General features: G+C 37.9%; 1 protein-coding gene across 8 annotated transcripts in view; it reads right to left on the bottom strand.

The window, feature by feature from the left end:
• The window catches only part of TRPM6 (transient receptor potential cation channel subfamily M member 6), a 228,413-nt gene that overhangs the window by 27,736 nt on the left and 179,656 nt on the right, over nt 1-21,021 (bottom strand). For 7 of the 8 annotated variants that reach the window (XR_002336394.1, XR_002336392.1, XR_002336397.1 and 4 more), the window contains 6 exons: nt 19,688-19,820; nt 11,419-12,551; nt 11,161-11,273; nt 6,488-6,611; nt 2,212-2,303; nt 435-492 (listed from right to left, as the gene is read on the bottom strand). Coding sequence is in view for 1 of the 8 variants with exons in the window: in XM_021064975.1 (XP_020920634.1) it covers nt 455-492; nt 2,212-2,303; nt 6,488-6,611; nt 11,161-11,273; nt 11,419-12,551; nt 19,688-19,820 (1,633 nt within the window). In the remaining 7 variants the exon portion in view is untranslated. The remainder of the gene's footprint in view (nt 1-434; nt 493-2,211; nt 2,304-6,487; nt 6,612-11,160; nt 11,274-11,418; nt 12,552-19,687; nt 19,821-21,021) is intronic. The other variant, XM_021064975.1, reaches the window with a different exon arrangement.

Here is a 21,021-nt window from a genome sequence, read left to right on the forward strand (position 1 = left end):
GATCCTAAGGAGAAACCAAAAAGATCAGCCTCATAAATCAAAAGGAAAAAATTTGAAACTATCTTCATTCCTGTCTCTTTTTCAGTTGAGACAGATTTACTTATACTTTTTAATGCAAATTTCACTATTTACCAGAAAAAATAAGATACTCATTATTTCATGTGTGTTTTTGACACTAAAAAGACAAATGCTTAATTCACTACAGTAGTCTATGTCTCATATTGTTAAAAGGCAATAAGGTGAGATCTCATTGCCACAAACAGGGAAACTAAGAGAATAAATGATTTTCATTCTTGCTAGCAAAAGAAAGAAACTGTCGTTGGACATACGCTTTTTTTTTCTCCTTTTCTGATCCAATTAAACCTTTATTCCCAATCAGGTAAAAAAAAATAGAAGCCAAAGATGCTTAAAGATAGACATTTAGAAATACTCACTGAGAGTTCCTCCTGATTTGGTGCTCCTGGAATTCCACAAAGAGTTTTTGCTTAGATCCTGAGCAGAAGGGAAAGGTCATTACATGTTCACTCAACACTCTCCCACCCCAAGCTTCTAGTAATACACTTGCAATTGTACCTCCTTGGAGGTACAATTCTTTTTTCCCTTCCTCTAGCTCAGTATTTCTTTTACTAAACATACTAAATTCTGCTAGAAGGATGCAGAATGTTAGCACAATATATGAGTAATTCAGTGTGGTGACTGATTTTTAACAGAATGAAATTACTTTTACAGGGAAATCAAAGAGAAAATGTAACATATAATAGTTTTTACAAAAATGAGAGTGAACGTATACAATCAATTAATTACATGAAAGAAAGAAGGTCAAAGTTGACAAGAAACATTGATTACTCCATAATTATGTCCTATCATCAGTAATTATTGTTTCAGTTGATATTTCAAATATTACCTTGAATTTATCTCATTCTATTTCCTACTTAGAATCTACTAATTTTTTTTTTACCTTTTACAGCCTCACCTGTGGCATGTGGAATCTCCCAGGCCAGGGGTGGAATCGGACCTGCAGCTGCAGCCTACATCACAGTCATGGCAACACCAGACCCAAGCCTTATCTGCAACCTACGCTGCAGCTTACAGCAATGCCAGATTCTTAACCCACTGAGTGAGGTCAGGGATGAAACCCACATCTTCACAGAGAAAATGTCAGGTCCTTAATCAGCTAGGCCACAGTGGGAACTCCCACTGGTGTTATTTATGTTATCCATGATTAATCTTGTAAGCACAGCATTAACCCCATTTTAGAAATACAGCTAATGAAGCTCATAGGTTAACCGATGTATATGTGTGTATATACTGATGCATATGTGTGTGTATATACTGATGTATATGTGTGTGTATATACTGATGTATATGTATGTATATATACTGATGTATATGTGTGTGTATATATACTGATGTGTATATATATATATATGTATGTATATATATACATAGCTTTGAAACTGAGGAAGTGGCAGAGCTGGGACTGGCCAGGACAGACAAGTCCCTGCCTCCAGTTACCTTCAAGCTGTCTTATATTTTACTTTCACAGATAATATTTCCACAAGAACATCTGAGGTTGTTAGTATACATTCACATGGGCAATATGTATACACTTCCCAAGGTCACAGGGATAATGTTCAAACCAGAACCAAAATTAGATTTCTTGGGCTAGTCTAACTAGATTGTGCTTCCCACATGGTGGATGGCAATAAAACAGGCACATGTTTGCAAATGGTAAGAAAAACAGACTGCAAAATCAGTGTTGGAGAAACACTGAGGGTCCTTTACCCTATAATGTCCAAATCCCCTCCAACACATCTGCAAAGAAGTTTGCTTCGCCTGTTTAATTAACTACACTAAGTGAGGCACTTATACTTCCAGAAATAAACCATTCCATCCTTGGAAGGCTCCAAATGCTAAAAATTCTTTCTCAAATTGGGCTGAAATCTGTCTCCCAGTAGTCTCTATATGTTGATTCTAGCTCTACCTCTTAAGAGTGTTTGAAAATATCTTATTTTTCTTCCACATGGCACCTTTTATATATTTGAGGACAGTTTCAAAAATTACTGAGGTCTTTCTCTTTCATATTAAAAATACTCAGGATAAATTATTGGGTGGATAAATCATACAAATTAGAACAACAAGCAAAGAATAAAGTGGGAGGAGAGGGAGTGAAAAACCGTGCTTTTAAAGTATCAAATAAAATGTTTTTACCTCTCGAGACTGCCTTAAATAATCACTGACTTGCACAGAATGCCGTTCAGTGTCTTGAGTTTTCAATTTCTGATATATGTAAGGTTCTAGACCTTGTTAAAAAGAAAAAAAAATTAAATACATGAAAATGTGTTAAATTCAAATCACAGTTCCCAAATAAAAGATCTGAACAGTGCAAACATCTAAATTTGAATACTGTATTTTTTTCTCTTTTTAGCAAATTTTACCAAGAGTCCTTTGTCCTTTTTAGTCAAGTGGCTGAAAGCTATATATTGTATTTCTAGTCTTCGACAGCTACCTTTACATTTAGAACAATTTATACTTCTCTATCAAGTTCCCGTTGTGGCTCAGGGGTAACAAGTCCAACTAGTATCCATGGGGATGTGTGTTCAAGCCCTGGCCTCACACAGTGGGTTAAGAGTCTGGCATTTCTGTGGCTGTGGTGTAGGCTGGTAGCTGTAGCTCCAAGTTGACCCCTAGCCTGGGAACTTCCATATGCCACAGATACATACTTCTCTATCAAAGTCAAAAGTTAAATTATTCATAAACCCTATCCTCCTATAAAAACCTTTAATAGTTTTCACATTCACCTCCTCCTGCCCCCTATCATCCATGATTTAAAATGCATGACATTTGAGGTCCAAATTGTTAAGAATTCCTTAATAACCACATCAAACATTAGAGTAGGCTACTTTAAAAAGAAAATAAAACAGGATTTCCCATTATGGCTCAGTGGTAATGAACACAACTAGTATCCAGAAGGATGTAGGTTCGATCCCTGGCCTCACTCCGTGAGTTAAGGATCCGGCATTGCTGTGAGTTGTGGTGCAGGTGGCAGATGTGGCTGGGATCCAGCACTGTTGTGGCTGTGGCATTGGGTGGCAGCTGAAGTTTTGATTCAACTTCCATATGCTGCAGACATAGCCCTAAAAAGCAAAAACAAAACAAAAGAAAGCAGAGAATGCCAGCAAATAGTCTTAGTTTTTCGTTTTTTTTTTTTTTTTTTTTTCCTTAAAAAGCCCAACAGGGATCCTTACTGTTATTATTTTTTAATACTTGGTACTTAAAGAGTCACTGGTGCATAGCAGGTACCTAACAATAATTTAAGAAGTACTTGGTTGGATTAATTATGAGAATAATACTTATTAAGAGTCCCTGGCTAAATGTAGGAGGCAACAGTCGTAATTATTTTCCTAATATTTTATGCTGAAAAAAAAAGTATACAAAAAATGCAAAAAGGCTACTGGAAAAAAATCACAAAATTTCATATATGATTTTTATATCAAATTATGATAAATATTATTTCAATGATAGCACAGTTATATTTAAAATAAAATACTCATAGGAAAAGCTAACACTCTGCATTTACTTGTCACAGTTAATTTCCTCAGAACTTTACTTTTTGTGTTTAGAAAGAGCTACCTGACAGGGTATCCTCCCACCCTCAAACTTTTTTAAAATTCTTTTTCAATTAGTTCTTAACTTAGACAAGTTCTTAAAAAATAAAATTCTCAACTCAGAATGTACTTCAAGTCCTTTCTTAAATGAGACTTAAATGAGATTCTTTCCCAGAATCCTCCTGCCATCCCCAAATTTCTCTGTTTAAAATTTATTGGAAAGAACTTAAATAATTTGGGTAATGGGAGAGTGAGCTAAACAAGTGAAGATTGTCAAAAGGTACAAACTCCAGCTATAAGATAAATAAATACCTAGAAGTGTACTGTACAGCATAATGACTATAGTTAACAAAACTGTATTGTATATTTGAAAGTTGTTAAGAGAATATATCTTAAAAGTTCTCATTGAAAGAAAAATGTGTTAACTCTGTGTGGTGATGGATGTTAACTACACTGTTAATTGTTGTGCTACATATACATATATCAAATAATTATGTTGTAAAACTAGTACAGTAATAACCCATACAGGAAAAGAATGGGTTATATATTTATGCATAAATTTAAAAAAAAATTTTAAATTTGAACAACTTGACTCAATTTGCTGTACACCTGAAACTAACACAAAATTGTAAATTAGCTATACTCCAATAAATTCTCTTAAAAAGCACATGGAAAGGAGCTCAACATCACTTATCATCAAAGAAATACAAATGAAAATCAAAACATTTTTAAAATAAAAAAACTAGTACAGTATTATATGTTAATTGAATCTCAATTTAAAAAAAACAAATAATTTAAGAATGATATATAATAACAAATATTGGTTTGACTATTTATTAAAATATATAATGTAAATATACATTTATAAATAAAATGAAAAAATTTATCATTGGTTTTAGAATTATATATTTAGGTATAAGATTTGAAAACCATGGGCTCTAGCAAACGGTGTGGCTTAAGACAACTAAACTCTTGACTCATATCTGTAAATTGAAGGGGTTCTGAAAAATCGAATTTCTAATGTCTCTTTCAGTAGAGTCCACTTGGTTCTCAATAAACAATTAAGTATGTTTTGAATGGATTAAGATGTAGTATATATACACAATGGAATACTACTCAGCCAGAAAAAGAACAAAATAATGCCATTTGCAGCAACATGGATGGAACTAGAGACTCTCATACTGAGTGAAGTCAGAAAGAGAAAGACAAATACCATATGACATCACTTATATCTGGAATCTAATAAACAGCACAAATGAACCTTTGCACAGAAAAGAAAATCATAGACATGGAGAACAGACTTGTGGCTGCCAAGGGGGAGGGGAGGGAGTGGGATGGACTGGGAGCTTGGGGTCAATAGATGCAAATTATTGCCTTTGGAATGGATCAGCAATGAGATTCTTCTCTGTAGCCCTGGGAACTGTATCTAGTCACTTATGGTGGAGCATGATAATGTGAGAAAAAGGAATGTATGTGTGTAAGTGTGATTAGGTCAACTTGCTGTACAGTAGAAAATTGACAGAACACTGTAAACCAGCTATAATGGAAAAAAATAAAAAGAAAAAGTTGTTCAAATTTTTAAAAATTGAGTATTTTTTAAAATATAAACCAAGGTTCCTCATCTTTAGCAATGACATTTTAGATGGGATAATTCCTTTTGGCGGGGATTAGGATGGGGAGGTTTGCTGTCTCACCTACTGTAGGATGTTGAGAGGCATCCTTGGCTTCTACCCACTCAATGCCAAGAACAACTGCTCCTCCCCTTTAATTGTGGCAACCAAAAATGTCTTACAATATTTTCAGACACTTGGGGAGTGGGTGCATTTAGGGACAAAATCATTCCTTGGATGAAAACCAGTGACCATAGAGCAAGCAAAGTTTTAAACAAGCATAGTAACTTAGATTTCAATACACTATCTATTTGCATCTTAAGTTTAGTATTCCAAAAATGTTAAATATTTATGACCTTTAATCACATAGTCCCTTCTGTTTAAAAATTAGTAAAGTTCTCCTGCTATCAAATGCAAGAAGTTCAATGTTCATATTATTGTTCTCAATTCTGTTCATAATCTGCCCTTATCTCATCTGTCCAGGCTTATTTCACATTCTATGCCTAGCTCATAGTCTTTATTCCTAGTTTATCGATCTGTCTTCTATTCTCTAAAAATATTATTAAGCTTAAGGGATATGCACCAGTGGAATAAACATTATATGTGAGCAGCAGTAAATAACCAAATACAACTCAATCCACTGAGTTCTGTGTAGAGGCACATAGCAATGTCACTTGAACTTCAACAAATTTGTAAAATTAGAAAACTCCACCCCAAAAATCAGACTAAATGAACATTCTCTGACTAAGTTTCAACAGCTCAGAATATGAGACTATCTAGATTTTCATTACTTTTATTTTTGCTTTTTCTTCTTTTTTTTTTTTTTTTTTTTTTTTTTTTTTTTGTCTTTTTAGGGCCACAACTGCGGCACATGGAGGTTCCCAGGCTAGAGGTCTAATTGGAGCTGTAGCCACCAGCCTACACCACAGCTCATGGCAATGCCAGATCCTTAACCCACTGAGCGAGGCCAGGGATCGAACCCACAACCTTATGGTTCCGAGTCGGATTCATTTCCGCTATGCCATGATAGGAACTCCTAATTTTGCTTTTTCTGAATTATGACAACTATTCCATTAAACAAATGGATAGTATTTTGTCGCTTTCATAAAAACTAAAAACAAAAATTATTTTCCTAAGAGAGTATGACCATCTTCTCATCCTCTCATCTCCACCTGAAAGAAGAGCATGGACTCTCATTGGTCTAAAGAGTATACCCTGAGGAAACTCTACCAGGGTTTTGGGGATAGAAGAGTATAGACTGTCACATACTTATCTGACTCAATCTGGACACCGGGATCCAGTCCTTCCAACACTTCTGTTCTCCTGAGATCTTATTTTCTTCTGGCTCTGAGTTTAACTGATCACTTTGAGGGCAGGTGTTGACTGTTATGACCTGGAGAAAAAGACACATTGGAATACAGTGACATTAATCTGAACATATTTCGAATCACATTAATAAAAGAACCAGGTTGAAGAGCAGTGATTGTTAACACTGGCTGCACATGAAAATCATCTGGGAAGACTTGGGCTCCCATCACTCAAGCTGGCAGGACACAAGCATCCATGTCACTTTTCTATTTGCAGGCATGACTGAGAATCAGGGTGGAGAACAAGGCTTCTCAAACTTGAGTGTCCATCAGAATCACCTTGGACTGTGTTAAACCATGGGTTTCTGGGTCCCACCCTCAGGAGGTGTGATTCAGTAGGTCTTAGAGGAGGAAGAACTTGAACCTCTAGTAAGTTTTTTGGTGGTGCTAATGCTGACGGGAGACCACAGTTTGAAAACCACTTGGTATAGAGCAAAACAATAGCAACAATAAAAACATAAGGCTTAGATCCAAAGGAACGTGACAGAATTTTAGCTCTGTCACTTAGAAGCTATATAAACTGGGCAAGTCACTTAATGTCTATGAGCTTCGTATCCTTCATCACTAAAACAGTAGATAGCTAATAATAATGGCTGCCTTATATATTTCCAGGGGCAGAGAAGAAGTGGGATAAATTGATAAACTACAAGAAAACAAACAAATGCAAGTTATTAGTACTTGAGCTCAGTTGTAATTCCTAGTTGAAATCTTGCCATTTTAACTATTTCAAAAAGAAATTCTTATTTCATGGGGTTCTAGCAACTTGTGGCATATCCCCTGAAAAAAAGACTCTTCTTCATCAAGATAAATATCTCTTCCAAAAGGTGATTTTACCTAATTGTCTCAATATTTATCTCTTTGCTTCTGTTTCTCATTCTGAAGAGTCTGAGGGGCTTTGAAAAATGCATACATATTGTAATATGGAAAAATAGATGTAGAATAGAAATATAAAGCAGGGTATTAAGAATATGAAAAATGAATCTGCAGAATCATCAACTCAGATCTAAGGTTTCCTAACAATAAATAATAAGATATACAAATGAAGGAGTTCCTTCATAGCTGAGTGGATTAAGGATCCAGCATTGTCACTGCTGTGGCTGTTGTTACAGATGTGGCACAGATTTGACCTCTGGCCTGGGAACTTCCATATACCATGGATATGCTCCCACCTCTCCAAAAAAGATATACTAAATGAAAATAAAAACATATCAGAATCTGTATGATATAGCCAAAACAACGATTAGAAGGAATTTATAGCACTAAATGCCTATACCAGAAAAGAAGTCTCAAAACAGTGACCAACACTTCTACCTTCACAAATCATCAAGAAAAAAAAAAAGAACAAATTAAACCAAAGTAAACAGAACAGGGAAATAAAAAAGTGAAGAAATCGATGAAATAGAATTCAAAGTAAACCAATAAAACTAAGAACTGGTTCTTCAAAAAGATCAATAAAACAGATAAACCTACAGACAAACTAATCAAAAAACAAAAGAGAAAACACAAATATAAAATACAGAAATGAGAGGAGTTCTATCACTCAGATCTCAAAGATAGCAAAAGGATAAGATAACATAATAAACATTTTATGCTAATAAATTTAACAACCTAGATGAAATGGACAAATGTCTTGAAAGACACAAAGTTCATTCAAAAAGAACCAGATAACCTAAATAGCCCTATATCTATTACAGAAACTGAATTTGTAGTTAAAACTTCCCCACAAAGGCGGTTTTATTGGTTGATTCTACCAAAAAATTAAGATTGAAATAACATCTATACAAACTCACCCAGAAAAATGAAGAGGATACACTTCCCAACTCAGTCAATAAGCCCAGCATCACCCTGATACCAAAACCAGACACAGAAATTACAAGACAAGACAGCTAAACATATTTATCAAGAATATAGATGTAAAACAAGTTGTAACAAAATTTTAGCAAAATTCATACCATATATAAAAAAGATAAAAAAGATAATACAGGGAGTTCCTATTGTGGTTCATTGGTAACGAACCCAGCTAGTACCCATAAGAATGCAGGTTTGATCCCTGGCCTCAATCATTGGGTTAAAGATCTGGAGTTGCCATGAGCTGCAGTGTAGGTCACAGATGTGGCTTGGATCTGGAGTGGCTATGGCATGAAATGGCAGCTGTAGCTCTGATTGGACCCCTAGCCTGGGAATATCCATATGACATGGGTGCAGCCTTAAGAAGACAAAAAATTAAAAAATAAAAAGATAACACATCATGACCAAGTGGGGTTCATCCCAGCAAGGTCGATCTACTATTCTAAACCTTGCTTTTGACATGATAAGATTAATTAATATATTAACATAATAAAAAATAAAAATCATCTGTTCATGTGAGTTGATGCACGAAAAGCATTTGATAAATGCCAATATACGTTAATGATAAAAATTCTCAGAAAAGTAGGAATAGAAGGCAAATTCTTCAACCTGATAAAGGGCATCCACATAAAAACCTACAGGTAACATCTTATCTACTGGTAAAAGACTAAAGGCTTTCCCCCTCAGAACAGAAACGAGGAAAGGATATCTGCTTTTAACACTTAGAGGGTCTAGCCAGTGTAATGGGTAAGAAAAAGAATATACATTCAGATTTGGAAGAAAAAAGTAAAACCACATTCATTTATAGATAACATGACGATTTATATAGAAAATTCTAAAGAAGTATCACAAAAAAACCCTACTCAAACAAGTTTAGCTAGGTTGTAGAATACAAAATCAGTATTTTTTAAAATTATAAAAAATCAAATTATTTTAAATAATCAAATTTATAATAAAATTAAATGTTTAAGTACATAAAGATACTTTTTAAAAATCAAGTACAAGACCTGTATACTAAAATCTACAGAACATTACTGAGAGAAATTAAAGATATAAATAGATATATCATGCTAATGAATCAGAAAATTCATTACTGTTAAGATGCCAATTCTCCCCAAACTGATCCACAGCAATTCCACTCAGCTCAGCAGGCTTGTCTGTAAAATGTGACAATCTGATTCTAAATTTATGTGGAAATGCAAAGAAACTAGAGTAGCCAAAACAACTCTGAAAAGGAAGAAAAAATTTGGAAGACATACGACACATGATTTCAAGACTTATTATAAAGTTACAGTATTCAAGACAGTGTGATATATTAGCATAAAGACAGTCATATAGATAAATTGAACAGAATAGAGCCTAGAAATAGATACACACATATTGTGGATTTATATGGTCAATTAATTTTTTTTTTTGCTTTTTTTTTTAGGGCCACACCTACAGCATATGGAGGTTTCCAGGCTAGGGGTTTAATCAGAGCTACAGCTGCTGGCCTACACCACAGTGACAGCAACACCAGATCCAAGCTGCGTCTGTGAACTACATCACAGCTCACCACCAGGCTAGATCCTTAACCCACTGAATGAGGCCAGAGATTGAACCTGTAACCTCATGGTTCCTAGTCGGATTCGTATCCGCTTTGCTACGATGGGAACTCCTGGTCAATTAATTTTTGACAAAGGTGTCAACATATCTCTACAAGAAAAAGATAAACTTTTTACCACAAAAAAAGATAGAAAAATGCGATACTTGTATTTAAGAAAGGAAGGAAAGAAACCCAATCCTTCCTTTTATCATCATATACAAATGTTAACTCAAAATGGGTGCTAGACCCAAAAGTAAGAGCAAAAACTATAAAACTCCTAGAGGAAAACATAAGAGAAACTCAGTGATCTTGGGATTGGCAAAGATTCTTAAATATGATATAAAAAGCATAGATATAAAAGAAAAAATCAAACACTGAATTTCCTCAAAATAAAAAATGTATATGTTTCAAAGGACATTTGTGAAAAATAAAAGGCAAGCCACCAACTGAGAGAAAATATTTACAAGACATATATCCAATAATGGGCTTATATCTAGAATAAAAAAATGAAAGTAAAAAAACCCTCTCACAACCTAACAATAAGACAAATAACCCAATTTTTAACATGCACAGAAGATTTGAACAGACATGCCACCAAAAAAAGATATACGGATGGAAAATAAGCACATGAAGAGATACTGAGCAGCACTAGTCTCTATGGAGATGCAAATGAAAACCACTGTGAGATACCACTACACACTCACTCATATCCTAAATTGAAAGACTGTGCTTACTAAGAATGGGTGAGGATGTGCCCCACTGGAACTCAAAAGCACTACTCATAAACTGGTGGGAATGGAAGTTTTTCCTAAAATTAAACAAATGCTTACTGTATGACTCTAACATTCCACTCCTAAATATTTACCAAGGAGAAATTAAAACATATGTCTACACAGAGACTGGTAAACAAATGTTCGTAACAGCTTTGCCGGGAACAGCCAAAAACTGAAAAAACAGAAATGTCCTTCAACATGTGAGTTGACAGATAAATTGCGGCAAATCCACTCTGAAGACTCTTAAATTTATGTATCGTAATTCCTTCCATTACAATGGTATTTTTTGGTAATAGCACTTTAGAATAAAGAGAAACCAAGCTAAAACAGGTTATTAGCTCAATTGTCAAAAACATAACAGACACTTACTGGCACCTGTAGTCCTTGTGTTTTCTTCTTTTTCAGTGACAATTTCTTGTCCTTGGTTAGCATCTTAGCTTTGATCCATTTTGACCGACCTATCTCTGAGAACTGTGAAAGATCTGTAAGGGAAATGGTTTACATGATTAAGTTTCAGATGGTATGGGGAACCATTGTGTTCCACAGAAAGGACTGAGAGGATAGGGAGAATGAGAATGGTTACAATGGAAGAATTTAATACTGGCTTTAAAAATGTGCCCTTCTTACTTTTAATCTTACAGATCTTCGATTTCTCCTCCCTGTGCAATCTCAAACTCTGACTCCTAATGAAGGGTTTCTTCCTACGAGGAGGACTGATCTGTAAGGATGTGTTCAGCTGAGGCCATGGTCCAGTCTCTGAGCAATCCCTCTGGGCCAGTCTTGTTGAGTTATCAGATAGCGATCTGCCCCGCATCTGTCTCTGGCATTGCTCATTCCGATTGGAGTCACTGTTACAAGTGGAGGCCAAGCTGGTTTGCCATTGTTTCTTGACGCTAAACACGCCAGTCTCATCGCCCTCTGAAAATGCCCAGTTCACATATCCACCTCCAGTTTGCACGTTCTTGACTTGTGAAGGGAGGGAAGTCACTCTCTTGGGTGCAGGTGTGCAAGTCAAAGTGGAGACCATTTGCTCTCCCTTGTCATGTCTGGCCGGTACCTGAGTAGGTGACTCATACCGCTCCTTGGTTTCCAACACTGAGCCCTGGGCCGAGACACTCGGGGTCTGCCATGTCAGGTGAACAGGGACCTCACTCTCGGTGACATGTTCAGTCACCAGCACATCTGGATGTGCTTCCACAGATGGTCTGGACGCAGGCAAGTTGGTGTCTGCAGAATAAGGAATTTGCTCTAGAAAAGAAGGGACCAGGAGAAATTGGCCATACTTTGGGGGTGCTTGCCTATTCAGGGACACCCCAGAAGCAGCTATGCTAGTTTCTGCTTCTTGCTTTTCCTGGTAATCTCTTACATTTGAAGTCTCTCTTTCTGTAATCTCAAGAAAGGGTCCTTTCTGCATGTGTGTGGGATGCCAGCCTCTGGCCAGGCTGCGCAGCAAAGAAGGGGGCATGCTATAACACTGATATTTCTTCTTCCCAGAGACCTCTATGCTGCCCAGAACTTCAGCACAGATGACATTGCTCCAGCTGTGGGGAAGTTTCCTGCAGGGCGAGTGTTGTCTCTTGGCCAGGAGAGCCTTATCCTCTTGTAAGGTGTCAACAGCAGAAAGGACTTTTAAGGTATCCACTGTCAGGGCAGAAAGGTCCTGCAGGTGTCCAACCTGGCTATCCAAAGACAGTAAGGAGTCCTTTATGAAAGATACCTTTTCATTCATTTCTTTCAGTTGGAAGTACATCTCTGTAACCCTAATGGCAAAGGGAGGGAGAAGAAAATAAACACAGTGAGCCAATGGGAACACGCCTTACTTTCTTCCTGTCTTGCTTCCATCTTTAGGTGGCTCCTCAGTTTAAGCTGCTTCCCAAAGTTAGCGGCTTTGTCTTCTGCCTTATCTCTCCAACATGTATGTACTCTCCTCCTAGGTGATCTCATCCACTTTTATAATTACCATTAGCACCTTAATAAAGAAAGTCACAAATCACATTTCTAGCCCTTATTTCTCTCCAATATTTCAGAACCACATTTCCAGCTTCCAGCTGGTTATCCATTCAATCATATCATTAATCAGTCCATTTGTATTCATTAATATATTCATTAATTACATGGCAAACATTTTACTACCTCCTATTGTCAAGCACTATGCTATTCTGGTAGAGTAAGGAAATCCTGATGAAGAAACTAGAGTGATAGGAACAGAATCAATAGTCATATATGTAATTAGGAAAAACAAATTATAAATCTTTTAAAATAAAATTCCAAGTCCACAGTACAAATAGGCTTCCCAAGTTTCAACTAAAACCCATTTTAAGAAACCTACATTCAGAGAAAGCCTGAGGCCAATCTTTAAATTATTTTGAATACTTTAACCCAAAATTATGATGTCCAGCCACTGATTCATATAAAAGCAACACAGATACTTTCAGCTATGTAAGTACAAAGGTAAATTAATGTAACAATTTATTTCATTTGGCGAATTAGAAAGAATAAAGAAAATATTGGTTAATACTTCTCTGTGTATCTCTGTAAATACATTTGTATGGGGATAGGCTTTGTTTTGTGTCCTCCCAAAAAGAATGCTGAAGTCCTAACCTGCAGTACTCCTGGAATGTGACTTTATTTGACAGTAGCATATTTGCAGATGTAATTAAGTTAAAATAAGGTTATAAAGGAGCTCTCTAAGCCTATATGAGTGATACCCTTATAAAAGGGGGAAATATGGACACAGAGGGAAGGAGGCAATGTGAAGACACTCAGGGAGAAAACCACCCTATGACTGGACCGTCACATCCACAAGCCAAGGAACACTGAAGCTGCAAGAGGGAGGAAAGACTCTCTCCTAGAGCCACCAAAGAAAGCATGGATCTGCCAGTATCTTCATTTTGGACTTCTCACCTCCAGAACTGTGAGGCAGTAAGTTCTATTGTTGTAATACACCTAGTTTTTGGTACTTTATGATGGCACCCCCAGGAAAACTAACACAGTTATCTAAGCTTAGCAATCAATGAAATGGAGTTCTCTGGTGGCTCAGCAGGTTAAGGATCTGATGTCACCGCTGTGGCTCTGGTTACAACTGTGGTACAGGGTTGATCCCTGGCCATGGCACCAAAAAACAAAAACAAAAACAAAAACAAAAAACAACCAATAAAGTAAATTACAAAATAACATCATATTTGGTTACATAAAAAGAAACTCGTCCACATCAAAATAAAAGACAAAATTTTAAAACAGAAAAAAATAGAAAATTATTCTAACAAATACAATGAAGTATTTGTATCCTTTTATAAGTCAAAAGTTTTTACAAATTGCTAAGGGAAAAAATACAAAGATCTAATCAACTATAATTCAATAAAACTTAAAAAACAAAACAAAAAACAAAGACCTCAAAGGACACAAATAGATAATTCAAAAAAGACAAAAGATAATGCAACATGGTAAAATATCCAATCTCATTAGGTAAGCAGAGAAATTAAAATTAAGACAACAAAGGGAGTTCCTGTTGTGGCACAGGAGAAACAAATCCGACTAGTTTCCATGAGGATGTGAGTTCGATCCCTGGCCTCACCTTAGTGGGTTAAGGATCCAGCATTGTGGTGAGCTGTGGTGTAAATTGCATATGCGGCTTGTATCTGGTGTTGCTGTGGCTATGGTGTAGGCCAGCAGCTGTAGCTGTGACTGGACCCCTAGCCTAGGAACCTCCACATGCCGCCGGTGTAGTCCTAAGAGAAAAAAGAAAAAAAAAAGAAAAAAGAGACAACGGGAGTTTCCTTTGTGGCTCAGTGGTTAACGAATACGACTCGGAACCATGAGGTTGCAGGTGTGATCCCTGGCCTTGCTAAGTGGGTTAAGGATTCCGTGTTGCCGTGAGCTGTGGTGTAGGTCACAGACGCAGCTTGGATCCCGTGTTGCTGTGGCTGTGGTGTAGGCCAGCAGCTACAGCTCTGATTCGACCCCTAGCCTGGGAACCTCCACGTGCCATAGGAGTGGCCCAAGAAATGGCAAAAATACAAAAAAAAAAAAAAAAAAAAAAAAAAAAAATAAATATATATATATATATATATAGAGAGAGAGAGAGAGAGAGAGAGGCTTTCTGACCTTATAGAACTTGCAAGACTAGAATTGGCAAGGATGATGAAGAAAAGAGCACAAAATATACGTATATTCCCTTCCAAATATGCTTAATTAGAGCCTCTCCATCCAGTGAACTGTTTCATCTAATTCAAAAACAGAACGGTCTGAACAGCAGTAATGGAGACTCATTAAGTTCCATTAGCAGCAGGCACATCGAAGGGATGTCTATTGTGACAGCAGCAACTATTCACAGGGACAGGTAACAAACCACAATAGAGACTGTCACACAAATAACCTGGTCACCCTCAAATCAGGGCCTCTTGCTTGTATACACACTTATTTTTCTAAAGCTCAATGTTCTATGAAACAGATTTTAATTCTATTCCTCAACTACCAACTGCATTAATTTAATCTATCTTTTAGTCCTTCTGACATATAAAATGAATTCTCTTAATTTTAGTTTCCTCCATGCAGAGTTTGAGAATTGGGGATGGGGGAGGAACCAGTACAGTTATTATTTCACTGTGGGCCTCTGGATCAGTTATTGTAAAAATGAAATTATAACAAGTATAATTACAATCATGATAATCATAATATTCACAGAATGCATATTATGTGCCAGGCATTTTACATTATCTTATTTAATCCACACTACCATCCCTTTTACAACAAGAGGTCACATGGCCAGTCTCATGGTCAGTGACAGAGTGAGGCTTCCAATCCTGAGGGGGTGACTCCGTCTTCAGCGATTAAACACTGCACTGCAGCACCTCTCAGCAAAGTTCTATGGGGTCCTAGAGCCCCCTGAGGACTAAATGAATCACACCAACAGATTCCACACTGGGAGTTGCTCACAAATGCTTCTCAGTATGGTTTCAAGGCAAAATGACCCTAGGACCTGCTCAAACTGCAACTCTCATGTGTCACGATGCCCATTAGGATAAAGTGTTTAAACTTTTTTTAGATGTCCCATTCCCCACATACAATGTACTCAAACATGTTTAATAGGGGAGAAGACCTAGTTAACATCTTACTCCATAGAACGGAGAGAGGGGCAGGCTGGCTTATAGCATAAGGACAAAAAGCAGCCAACATTCCAAAGAGAGAAAGTAAGATATGCAACAGCCTTACTATGGTCTCATTTTTCTGTTTTTACAACAGTTAACTATGTAAGGATATTGGTTATCTCTTCTTCAGAAGTAGGCACACATACAAATACTCTCCTAATAAACAAAGCATGCAAATATCCTCCATGCCCTCCCTCTTCAAACCTCTGCTCAGTTACCACAGGAAAATGCTCTCACCTTCCCACCCCCATATTTCATTAATGAGCTCCCCAGAATGACGTCTACACGGACAACCATGTAAAAAGAGGGCTGATGAGATAGCGCCATCAAGAAGGAACTCCAGGAGTTCCCTTCGAGGCTCAGAGATTAACAAACCCAACTAGGCTGTACGAGGGTTTGGGTTTGATCCCTGGCCTCACTCAGTGAGTTAAGAAGCTGACATTGCAGTGAGCTGTGGTACAGGTCACAGATGCGGATAGGATCCTGAGTTACTATGGCTGTGGTGTAGTCCAGCAGCTGTAGCTCTGATTCGACCCCTAGCCTGAGAACTTCCATATGCCAAGGGTGAGGCCCTAAAAAAAAAAGGAACACGGATGGAGTGTGTTTTGCATTTACATGGGGGCTTCATCATATTCTAGAGTCCTTGAAAGCATCTAGAATCTTTTTCAGAAGGTACATACTCCATCTACCATCTAATCCTTTTCTACTCAAATCCTAAGACAAAAATCTAAGATGAATAAGATAGCGTATGAGTATTATTGACGTTAGGTTGACTATTATTATTACTGAATTACTTTTTTCTAAATGTCTGGTTCTCAAGTTTTTCCTCTGTATTCATTTAACTCATGCTACTACTTCTCCTAGCTTTTCCTATACTCTTCAAATCAATTCTTTTCCTTCTCCAGAGTTCCTCTTCCTCTGTCCATTTTACAGGTATGGACATCTCTCAGGGTGAGGCCCCCTGCCCCAGCCCACCCAGGCTTCCCACTCCACTTACTTCCTGGGCATAATCCCTTCCTCTGTCTTGGTTTTATTTTCCTACAACAGGCAGATGACTCCCACATCTCCTTGTCCTGCTCAAAATTGACCCAAGAGCTTCAGATTCATATACAGAAAGGCTTCCAGATATCTCTGGCTAAATATGCCACTAGAATCTCAGGCTCAACCAATCCAAACCTTATTGCTTCCCAGACCCTCCCTGCTGTGCATTTTGTACCTTCATTATCTCCAAAGGATCACCTTTCACCTAATTACCCTGCTACAGACATGAGTCATCCTGGGCTCTCGGCTCTCTCCCTTAGCTCCACAACCAATCCCCAACTTACCTCATGAATTGTCCTCTCAAAATATGCCTCTCTTCTTCACCTCTGCTATGTCCCCAACACCAACCCAAATTCATATGTTAAAATCCTAACCTGAAAAGGTGATAGTATTAGCAGGTGGGGGGCATTTAGGAAGTGATTAGGTTATGGGAATGGAGCCCTGAGGAGTGGGACTAGTGCTCTATTTTTAAAAAAGAGACCCCACAGAGCTGCTTAACGCCTTCCACCACGTGAGGATACAATGACAAGTTTGCAACCCAAAGAGGGCCCTCACCCTGATCTCAGACTTTCAGCATCCAGAACTATGAGCAACTACTGCCTGCTGCTTATAAGCTACCCAGTCTGGGGCATTTTGTTACACCAGCCCACATGGGCTGACATGCTCCTTTTTTTTTTTTTTTAATTTTTTTGCTTTATAAGGCCTCACCCACAGCATATGGAACTTCCCAGGCTAGGGGTTGAATCAAAGCTGTAGCTGCCGACCTACACCACAGCAACGCCAGATCTGAGCCGTGTCTGTGACCTACACCACAGCTCACGGCAACACCAGATCCTTAACCCACTGAGCAAGGCCAGGGATTGAACCCACATCCTCATGGATCCTAGTCAGGCTTGTTAACCGCTGAGCCACAAAGGGAACTCCTGAGATGCTCTTTTAAATGCTGCTAGTCCTTGAGGGTCATCCGTCTGCCCTATCGATCTCTCAAGCTGTCTCCCTAGTTCCAATTCTGACTCCTCAAATCCATATGGTTACTTCCTAGAAGGTAAATCTTTCTGACCATCTACAATTTTTCCTTAGCGTATAATGTAAAGGAAAGGGCTCTCCATGACCTTGTCCCGGTTCATAATCCTTAGGGGCAAGGATGCCCATCTCAATCAGTTTTATCTCTTTACCTTCTTTTTCTTAATGTTTGGAAGGGAAATTTGCATTTTAGAAGAAACTATACTCACAGGTTTTGGAGCCTAATTTTACATAATAATAGGTGACCTTCACTGCACTCTTACTATCTATCAGCAGGCTCTGCCACACAGTTCATCTGGATTACCCCATGGGGTCCACACAACTGCTATGTTCATTTTACTGGCAAGAAAACAAGGCCCAGAGTAAACTTGCCTAAGCACATAAAGCTAGTAACTGCACAAGCAGAACTTCATCCTGGCTCTGGATGTTTAGCAGTTTGCCTATCTGGGTATATGTTTCATACAAAACAGAAACAGCTGGCCCACAGCACTCAATGAGCACAGCCACAAAGAAGACAAAATGTGTGGAAGGGAAAAAGAGAAGCTCACAGAGTTTCGGCCTAAAGACATTCAGGTAAAACAGAATTTTGTGGGTTCACAAGTCATTATTTAATATTCAGCATTGTCTCAGTATAAAACATCTGAAATTCAGTCCCAAACACATATTTACATAAATGTGGGTGAGGCCTTACAAAGCAAAAAAAATTAAAAAAAAGGAGCATGTCAGCCCATGTGGGCTGGTGTAACAAAATGCCCCAGACTGGGTAGCTTATAAGCAGCAGGTAGTAGTTGCTCATAGTTATGGATGCTGAAAGTCTGAGATCAGGGTAAGATGGTCATGTGAGGGCCCTCTTTGGGTTGCAAACTTGTCATTGTATCCTCACGTGGTAGAAGGGGTTAAGCAGCTCTGTGGGGTCTCCTTCAGCCAGGTGCACCATCCCACCTCCCTCAGGCCCCTTCTTCTCAAATGCCTTAGAGTGCCCTTCCTGCATCAGGCTCCCAAAACGGTCCAACCCAACACCCAACTCCAGCAGACCATTTGCTACCTTCATGTTCCATCCCTCATGCTACTTTTTTCTTCACTGTTCATTTACTGACATTAAATTACGTATTTCTTTTTTGTTTTCTACCCCTCTCACCCCTCCACAGGCATGAACCAGAATATAAATCCTAGGAAGGATGGCCCCTGGTCTCTCTTAATCACCTTTTATTTCCAATAACTTAGAAGACTCCTGGAACATAGTAGATGCCCTATAAATGTGCCCTGATTACATGGCTATTATATTCTTTTAGAGAAAATTTTAGAGAATCAAAAACTCTTGAGTTATAAAAGCAGGTCTTTCTGCTTTTTGGAGATATACTAGCATAATCAGGGTTAGGTAGCAGTTTAGGGGTGAAAATACACATGTAGGAGTTCCCATTGGGACTCAGTGGGTTAAGAACCCAAAGTAGTCTCTGTAAGGATGTGGGTTCGCTCCTGGCTTCACTCAGTGGGTTAAGGATCCGGCATTGCTGAAAGCTGTGGTATAGGTTATAGAAGAGGCTCAGACCACATGTTGCTGTAGCTGTGGGGTAAGCCAGCAGCTGCAGCTCCTATGCAAGTCCTAGCCAGGGAACTTCCACATGCAGTGGGTGCAGCCATAAAAAGGAAGGAAAGAAGGAAAGAAATGCTTATATAACTTTTACCTTTCTGATGTCACTCGGATACGTTCCTCACAGCTACAATTCAGACCTTCCATCTTCTCATGGAAGTATTTTTCCACACACTGTTCTTCAAAATCATGAAGTTTTTTCAGATCCTCCTTACTCAGGTAGAGTTCTATGGAAATAAGTATAGTACATAAAAGTATCATTATTCATCCTCCATAGGAAGCTGATACAATGTCTGAGTGAGGTTTCTTCCGCCTGCGTTGAAAATGGATAAAACTATATATAACTTGTATGATAAGAGTTTGCTGCCTTGTCACACTGTGTTCCTAATATTAGTGGAAAACCACTATCTAGAAACAACCAGAAACACCAGCATGGGTCCTTCTACAAACTGATGTGGGAATCTAAACGTGATCATGTGAAAAAGTTATTTTACCTTCAATATCTTCATAAGTTAGAGCATTTTACACATAAAATTCACCCTATTTATTGGCATATAGCAGCTCCCCCATCAACTGCTGACCAACAGTTGGTCAAAATTACCATAAGTAACCTCTAGGTTAAAATCAAGGTTAGAAGAAATAAAAGTCTGTTGAAAGTAATCCAGTAACTATAAGAGAGTTTTACCTTGTTGCACTGAATTTATATATGCACTGAGTTTGTATATACGAGGCTCTTCTATTGGAAAAAGAGACATTATCACCAGTCAAGGGCTAATCAAGGCTATACATCTTCCTTGATAATTATAATTAATTAATTAAAAGACACATAATTTCGGAGTTCCCATCATGGCTCAGCGGTTAGTGAACCCAACTAGCATCCATGAGGATGCGAGTTCAATCCCTGGCACACAGTAGGTTAAGGGTCCGGCATAACCGTGAGCTGTGGGGTAGATTGCAGATGAGGCTCAGTCCCGAGTTGCTGTGGCTGTGGTATAGGCTGGCAGCTACAGTTCCGACTGGACTCCTAGCCTAGGAACCTCCATATGCCTCAGATGCGGCCCTAAAAAGACAATAATAATCATAATAATAGACATACCATTTCATGATGTTATGAAACTAATGCAGTTGTACACCAAACTTCAGGAATCACATTTGATCTACCACCTTGGCTCTCACTCTAACCTAATAGAAAAATACATTATCTTCTAAGTTTCTAAAACTTGTGAAATATAAAAATGCTGTAGCAAAAAAGATAAAATCGCAATGTTCTCATCCTTTAATTATTTCACCTAAATTGGCAGGGGGAGTGGTGGGGGGAGAACCATTAGAGTTCAGATATGCAAACAGTCTGTTGTTTTTCAATAAACTTGAAGGTAAAATATTAATTTTCAATTTTAAAAGGTGACTAAAAGAAAATATTCAGTCAGA

Source organism: Sus scrofa, chromosome 1, assembly GCF_000003025.6.
Source record: "Sus scrofa isolate TJ Tabasco breed Duroc chromosome 1, Sscrofa11.1, whole genome shotgun sequence".
Lineage (NCBI taxonomy): Eukaryota > Metazoa > Chordata > Mammalia > Artiodactyla > Suidae > Sus > Sus scrofa.